Here is an 8,758-nt window from a genome sequence, read left to right as displayed (position 1 = left end):
TTACTGCTCAATTATTTTTCTAGCCTGAAATTTCAGTTTTTACTTTAACTGTGATTTTAGTCTAAACCAGATTCGCGAATTGTTAGAAAATAATATGGCGATTGTACGTAACCATCAGAGCATGATTTTGTAATTAACGCATTCATCCACCTGACTTCCACTGGTGCCACCGATGCACGCGTGCGTTCAAATTGTACGAATAATTATGACAGCGGCACTGGGCGAAGTTTCGAAAACGCATATGTGCGTTGGTGGCAGAGATTGCGTTAGTTTTAATAAATATTTATTTAATTTTTAGTATTATAATGTAATCAGTCACAGCTGCTTGGCTTGCCTATTTTGCGATTTCCTTTTATATATTTTAAATATCCTATATTAACTTTATTTTCGGAAGATACTAAAGCATGACCTTATATTATACTATTAAAAAACATATCTTTATTGATAATTAAAATACCACTCCAGTAATATTTTGCTCGACGTTTCGACCCCATTGTAGTGGCCGTGGTCACGAGTAAAATCACGAAAGTTTTAATCATTATTTATATCTTTATTGGTCTTTCAACCTGTAAACTTATCGTGCAACACATTTACTTATTACTAATTAAAACTAATTAACTAGTAAGATAATTATTTAAAGCCCAATAAGTTTACCGCCCAAGTTATTGAGTTTTTCGGTGGCAATCCTTGTTATTTTCCTGAATATTGTTCCAGGTACCTGAAAATTACATAAAAATATTATGTTCGTAAATTAAGCATTAAAATACTACTCAAAAACGCAATCCGTTATTTAAAGACTTATTCTAGAGATTATACCACTTGTGTCAAAAGAAATTAATCTTACAGGTACAGTTGGATAGTAAATGTCATTAGTTCCTTACTTTGACTATCATCTCCATACGATATAAAAAACCGGCCAAGAGCGTGTCGGACACGCTCAAAATAGAGTTCCGTAGCCATTACGAAAAAATTATGTAATATTTTTTTAAGGATTTCGTAATTTCGTTTCGTAAGCTTAGGTATATTTTATACCTTAGGCTGCTATTTACTCATAAACAACTAATAATTCTCAAGCAAACTTAGCCGTTATAGTTTTCCTTGAAAGTTTGATATAGCCTAGGTACTACCATCCTGAATTTTTTCAAATTTTTCCACCCTCCGGTTTAGATTTTAGAGGAGGAGGGGACGCTCGATTTTAATGAAAATTTGCACTTTAAAGTTGAATATTTCGCAAACAAATCAAAACTTGTAATAAAAATGAAATTTTTAACAGATACTTATTTCAAATCGATCCAAGCCAATCAGCGAAAGAAGTTTGTTTTTTTTTTCTTTTATTTTAGCAGTTTTTCAAATTTAGAATCCAGAATCCAGGTCCATTAAATCATAATCAAAGATCATAATTATACAAATCCACACTGAGTTTTTTCAAAGATAGATAGTAAATCCAATCAAAATTTCGTTTTTCGGAAATAATGGATGGTTTTAGTGCTGATTTTTCCGAACAGGATCGCTTTATTTAATTCTTTAGCCATAATAAAATAACCTAACCATAAAAATGACATTTTAATACAAGCTTTTAACGCTGACTGTACTTGAATTGTCACCCAAACTACATTTGAATACCAAATTTCAAGTCGATGCTATTAACCGTTGAAGAGTTCCGTCCTGCGGAGACGATCCTGGCTGGACTACCAGGATGTCACTACTAGATTATTGTATTGTCACGCGATTTACACGAGTATTCCAAATTTCAAGCCAATCTGACTACAGGAAGTTCGTCAAACTTAACTTGCAAGAAAGCTTGTACTATGGATACTAGGCAACGGATAAACATATACTTATATAGTTAAATTAAATACATACTTAATTAATACATATTAAACATCCAAGACCCGAGAACAAACATTCGTATTATTCATACAAATATCTGCCCCGGCCGGGAATCGAACCCGGGAAATCAAGCTTCGTAGTCAGGTTCTCTAACCACTTAGCCATCCGGTCGTCGTATGTATGTAATTTCTTTGGTCCTGGCTGCAGCCTAAACGGTTAGAAGGAGTTTAACATATGAGGTATCATTGGATTCGTCATAACTGTCGGAGTGACATAGGCTATATAATATTTCAATATGGCGTCTGCGACAAAAAATATGGCGGAGGAATGAAAAAATATATTTTGTATTATAACAATATGGGTATCAAATGAAAGCTAATAATTAGCCCATTCTAAATAAATATGGATTATAATATTTTTAATCTACGGTTTTCACATAAATATCAAAAAAGTGTAAAATAAAACATTAAATGAAATAAAATCAAAAAACCCAACTGCCAAAGCTAAAAAGTAGAAAATAAGTCTAGTGGTCTAGAACTCTGCTAAGTAGCTAATTTGAAGTTCAACAGTCGGGACTCATTTAAATCGTGACGCTCAAAAACTCTTAGTAATGGATCCCGACTGTTGAACTTTAAATTAGCTACTTAGCAGAATTCTAGACCACTACACTTATTTTCTTGCTTTTACTTTTGGCAGTCGGGTTTTTTATTTATTTAATGTTTTATTAACTTACTAGCGTTTACCCGCGGCTTCGCACGCGTAAATCATTAGATACAGCAGTTGAATTGAAATTCCGGGAGTTTATAAAATTCTCGTGGGAATTCCCTAAAATTACATCGTGGTTTTCATTGACGTTATATTATAATAACCAAGCCTATGTGTTATTTCAGATGTCCAGTTATCTACTTACCAAATTTCATGACTCTAAGCCCAGCGGTTGTTATTTAAAAAAAAAATATTCCTATCCCGTGAGAATATCAGGGTAAAAAGTAGCTTATAAGTTATTCTATATGTCCAGCTATCTACGTACCATATTTCATGACTCTTGCAATGTCTGAAATTCAACCTTAACACAATTTAACGGAGGTTGCTTTTGCATTGAAGTAATGGACATATACGAGTAATTAGGTCGTTGGCGTGGAACCGGCGGTGCTTTATATATGAATCGTTGGCGTAGAAAAGGTTAACCTACCAATCACTAACGTGACACAAAATTAAATGTCAAAGTTGTAAAACGCGGACCTCATGAGATATTATAAGCGCCCACTAGACTGTCACAGAGAAACTGCTGAAGGACAAAGCCTAAGCTTCGATCCAATTTTCTGGAATCTTTTCATGGTTAGTTGCGTATACTCACCTCTAGAACTGAATTGACCAGGTTGGAAACTCCCTCCGCTCCCCCTACCAAAGCCCGCCCCGCTCCGTAAAATTTGTCCCCGGTGTTACCATACTTTTCTTCTTCCGATATCGTGTCTACTATAGGTTTTGGCTGAAAACAGAAATTGAGGTGTTTCATTAATTTTGCCAAACCACGAAGTTTATATTTAGATAGTTGTATTTCTGATGAGTTGTAGTTTTTGCCGACACCAAATAAAAAATGAAGCAACTCCAATAAACCAGGAAAATCACTTCACTGGTCTGTTTACTGGTGGTTATTTGTGAATTCTGTTTAACTTCTAAGAATAATTCAAAATATTGCAAGCTGTTCTATATTATTGTTTACTGACAAAGTAATATTTTCATCTAGTTTTGAATTTAATTTCCTAACTGACCTTTGAAGGCGCAGTTATGATAATTGTAGCTAAGTTATAGAAAATTATGCATCAGTTGTATGATCACTGACAATAGCGCTATGCTGCGCCTTTGATGTTCGGTTCAGTATTATTAAATTTATTGTGTTCAATTGAACTAACTTGCAAAAGCCCTGCGACGATTCCGTGTAAGTTTTCCTTGATGGTGAGTTTTTTACTGCCCAAGCCCTCGGTCTCTAGAAACGCGCCTTCCAGAGTAGTCACTGGCGCAGCGAAGTACCCACCATCGAATTGCCCTGCAACACCCTGTACAACAAAGATTAGGTGTGCAATATGTAACTTGGTGCAAAACTGCAGCTCAAATGTAACTTCTGACTAGTTGCCAAGACATTGTGATTTATGTAAAACCACAGTTTTCTAGCGCTTGCAGTCTCTAAGCTAAGCCGCGGACGGACAGAGTTATAGAAACTATAGTATATAACTGTTAGTAAACTACCAACATTCAAATTACTGGGTTTTACGTACGTAAGTATGTTGTTGGGACAATTTTTGCCCCAATGCGTTTGTAGCGGTGTGGAGTTTGTGTGAGATGAGGTTAGCTACAAGTGTCCTATCGCTCCTAGCGTCCACGCCTGAGCTTTCCGCTGGCACCATCTCCACATTTGAACTGGCCTGCGGCTGGTCGTACACTGGCAGGTCGACGCGGATTGGCTCGTCCACAGGCGCCGACTGGCAACCGGCGATGCAAACCAAAATTATGCTGGTAATGAATTGCATCCTAGAACAAAACGGTAGTTAACTAACTGTTACCGTCTCATGCTTCCACTAATCTGTAGTACCTAACGTAACCACTGTCACCGCTCTGGTAACCACTGGAGCAAGAGACTTGCAATTTCGCTGACATTATTATGCTTTGAGGATACATAGATACCTACTTGGAATTAGGTATTTATATGTTTATCATCATAGTTGATAATAATACTATACTAGTTACAAATGGTTCTTATATTTTTGAACATGAAACTACCGTGAGAATCACTCATATAAAATTATATTGACCCGGATAACTTCACTTCACACGCGCGCGTGTTGCAGCAGCCGCCGAGTCGCGTTGCTCCTAAGAGGAAGGGCTAAGATAAGCCCGAAACATGTCGAGCTAAACTCGATTTAAGATGTGAGTATCCGGGTCAATATAGTTTAAAATGGTTCTTATTGTGTCTCTAATTATTTGCAGAGCGGGGATCGGTATGCAGGCAGCTTACAACATGAAGACAATCGAGAAACACGTACCCGCCTTGGATTTACACAAGTGCAACTCAAAAAAAGAGATCATGAAGAAATAAAGAAGGTCTATAATTACTAATAAACAAAGGCGTCTCACATTTTTCACCTCTCTTTCCCCAAACTGCACCCACGCGAAGCGGGAGCATGTCAATAGTTACCTATATGTTAGGTATATATTTAAACCTTCCACGAAGAATTATCTAATAATTAAATCCGTTGCGTAGTTTTAAGATTTATGCGTACACACGCACGCATATCGATAACCATACCGCCATCTATGCTATGCCTCATAACATAAACAGTACCTGCTAGTTGGCACCTTGTGGTTTCACTATTGCTACTGAGTTCAGTATGATTAAAGCAGCGTTTCCACCAGAAATGTGCGGGGTAGATGAGCGGTGCGTGGATGTATAGCGAGCAAATAGCAAGGATGTGGAACGGTGTGACTATTTCCACCAGAGAAATTATACTTAGTATTAGTAAGCATGATTTTTTATTTGTGTTAGCAATTATTTTTACATTTATGATCAATAGTTTTAATTTGTATGGTATTTTTTCAATTTCATCGGATAACTACCAACGTCGAGGTTGAGGACTAAAGAACTTTTTTGCATTGTCGTTGCCTTAGGGCTTAGGTTGGGCTTAGGCGATCCCGTCACACAAGTTGTCAATGTCAAAATACACGATGCAAGCCTCAACAATATTTTCCTAAATTGAATTAAGATATAAATAGTAATTTAAGGTTTGACCAAATTCAAAATGGATGATTTTCCGGAAGTTCGCAGATGTTGTGGCGTGTTTCCTATAAAGCATGCCACCTATTTGATATCCGTTTTCGGCTTGGGTTGCGGAGGCGTGTCCATTGCTGGCTTGATTCTATATGCTTTAATTGATCACAGCACGTTACATCGGAAATCAGACGCTTCAGATCAAGCAGTAAAAATGTCTGTCATGGTCCTGTTCATTTCATCAGTAATCTTAGTGGTGGCAAGTCTTTTACTGTTTTGTGGCATACTTGGAAAATCTTCGGCTCCAATGCTATCGTTAGCGATCTTCCTTATATTGGTTATGTGTGGCTTGTGGATATTTAGCGCTATAACCCCGCCGTTGGCATGTTTCTTTGCACCGAAGCAATGCCCCTTGCAAAATTCTACTTACGCGTCTATAGTTCTTCTTGGCTTAGTACTTACGTTTTTTATCAGTGCCTGGGTTTATTTTGCGGTGGTAGTTGGTAATCATGTTTTAAATGTTTAACAAATTTGAGAAAAAATATATACAATTTAGTTATATTTTACATGCATTTTTATTCTTTACTAGCTGTTGCCCGCGGCTTCGCCCCCATTGTATTTTTCTAAATTTTCTTCCAAAAAAATCTTCTCCGAACAATAATGAAAACAAAAAAAAAATTAGGGAAATCGGTCCAGCCGTTCCCGAGTTTTGGGCTTAGCAATTTATTTTCAAATTTTAATTTTATTTATATAGAAGATAGACTTACACTAGGTATTTATTTTGGTAGCTGCGTACCTTACTTCTAGTATGGTAACCCTATGATAATCCTCTATGATGCTCGACTTACGAGGCACGTGATATGGTGGCACTAGGGGGCTTCTACCGCAAGCGTACAGACTCAGTTTAACTCACAATGGATAACTTCATAGAAGTTCATTGGAAGTAGTTACATGTAGCCGATCGATGTACATCACCAGCAGCAATATCTGACTCCACAAAACTTGCATAAATATCTGAATCGACTCTTATTTCTAGGGCCGATAGGACGTCTCAGATCATTGGCGTAGCTAGGTAACCAAAGGCCCTGGGGCAAAAAAGAAACTAGGGCCCCAACTAACGACGTACTCCTGATTTTTCATTTTATAGTTTTCAAGTAGGGTCCGAGGGGCCCCCTGAGCTTGGGGGCACCGGCGCACTGCCCCGTCTAGCCCTCCGGTAGCTACGCTACTGTCTCAGATGTTTTTCCACGCTCTGCTGTGGTAGATATGAATGCAGGTAACTGTACCTAACTGCAATAAGTCCGCGCCGAGTCGGATTCGCTTGCAGTCAAAGCAGTTTAGTGTACATAATTCATAAGAAGTGTCAGATTACTTACAAAGGACAATGAAAGCTGGGTGAGATGGAGGCTCCATAGCTATCCTATTATATTAGGTTCAAACACAGCTCTATCATGCAGCTATTCTTGCGTATCTCGCCGGATCCGAATAAAATAATGAAGGAGATCCGCGGAAGAAATAAACTTATAAAGAGCGGGGAGCAGATATATATAATGAATACCTATTTTATAAGTAGCAATATTTAAATTTTTACCGCGTCGTTACTCACAACACAACCGCGTTTACGATGAATAATTTAATAATGAGGGGTTACGTGGAAATATTTTGTCGCATTTAAAAGTTATTTAGTACAGTCACCTGCATTACTATCTGCAACACTGGAGGATACAAAAATATTTGACACGTTCTACCGATCCTAGTAATAGTCGTATCAGATCCTAATTAGGTGTATGCACGCTTTGTAGTGTCAGTTGATGCTGGTGACTGTATGCTATGGCTTCACCTGTATGTACCTAAGTATGTATGTATTGTATCTATGAATGTAACGAAATCTTTTTTTATTTTTTTATTGTAGCTTCGCGCTCTTGGCGCATTTAGCCAAACGGGGAAACGGACTTAGATAAGGGAAATTCGTAAGGATTAACTGAATCTTTGAATTGTTAAAATTGTTATAACCTGTATTTAAATAGAGAGCTTATTTCATCATCTTAATTTTACTTGGGACGGGCGGGTGGTATGTAAGATTGTCAGTAAAATCATTGGACAATTGACAAGGTAGGTAACAATTCGCTAATTCGCTAGATGTTAAGTAATATTTAAAAATTGCATCTTTTTCGTAACTTGCAATTATTGTAACTACACAATTTCCATCTATACTATTATTGTAGTGTTCATAAACAATGTTCGTTTGTTTACGTATTTGCACGCAGGTGTAATCTCCAAAACTAATAAATCGATTGTAAAATCGGAGGGCATGGCAGTAACCCTGCCGAATTGAGCACAAAATGATCTTTTCTCAAAACAATTATGCCTGTCATCCCCGGAAAGTGCAAAATTCCCGCGGGTCGCACACAGAGTAGCGGGTGACATCTAATTGTTACTAAATAAAATGGATCAGCGTGAAATATATCTTCAAAAATTAAATTCGCACGTGCACATACATTTAGTAAAGTACTCACTTAGCAGGGAAACTGTGGCGGCGATGCGCGGGAAGCAAGAACCAACAGCGACTGCACGTCGCGGCGTGCGCGGACGCACTTTCACGTCTTACGTCATACAACCTTGCCACCTTGTGTGGATGATGGCGGGTGGTAGAGATGACTGGCCCACACATTATGTCCTCCTCACATAGTCGTCGCCTAGGTGCATTAGCTTCACAAACTTTTGTACGGATTTAGACTGCACTAGGTGGACCGATGACATCGCGAGTGTTGCGGGAAACCGATGGGAGCAGGGGGTCAGTTGTTGCACTTGTTGCTCATTGTGGCATTTTAAGGGGAAGGCCTCCGTTCCGTAGTAGACGTTTTCCGATGATGAGACTGCACGGCTGAGGGGAAATATGTTTTCTTTACTTGTTATACGAATAAGTTTATCTACACACATAAAGGTAACTTCATGAAAATCAGTCAAACTGTATGGTTACCGAGATACGTGCGCTATACGCCCTGGTGAAAACAGAAGGATTGAATCAGATGTACTTTAAGACTTAGTAAACATTTGGTTCACAAGGGTGTAAATCACATTAATATAATCAAAAGTATTATTCCATACTTTTGATTATATTATGTTGCGGTCTTAGGAAATCAAAATAAACGTTAAAATATTTGG

The 8,758-nt window shown here is 37.8% G+C and overlaps 1 protein-coding gene across 1 annotated transcript; it reads right to left on the bottom strand.

Annotated features, from left to right (window-relative positions):
• Positions 1-535: 535 nt before the first annotated feature.
• Positions 536-8,186, bottom strand: LOC141439479 (uncharacterized). The gene is made up of 5 exons (XM_074103758.1): positions 8,110-8,186; positions 4,107-4,359; positions 3,744-3,887; positions 3,188-3,319; positions 536-718 (listed from the first exon to the last, which is right to left on the bottom strand). Exons 2-5 carry the CDS (start codon positions 4,356-4,358, stop codon positions 635-637), a joined length of 612 nt encoding a protein of 203 aa, XP_073959859.1. The 5' UTR covers position 4,359; positions 8,110-8,186; the 3' UTR covers positions 536-634.
• Positions 8,187-8,758: the final 572 nt, after the last annotated feature.

This window comes from Choristoneura fumiferana, chromosome Z (assembly GCF_025370935.1).
Source record: "Choristoneura fumiferana chromosome Z, NRCan_CFum_1, whole genome shotgun sequence".
NCBI lineage: Eukaryota > Metazoa > Arthropoda > Insecta > Lepidoptera > Tortricidae > Choristoneura > Choristoneura fumiferana.
The sequence above is the reverse complement of the archived record's forward strand: the minus strand, read 5'-3'. Positions and strand labels throughout refer to the sequence as shown.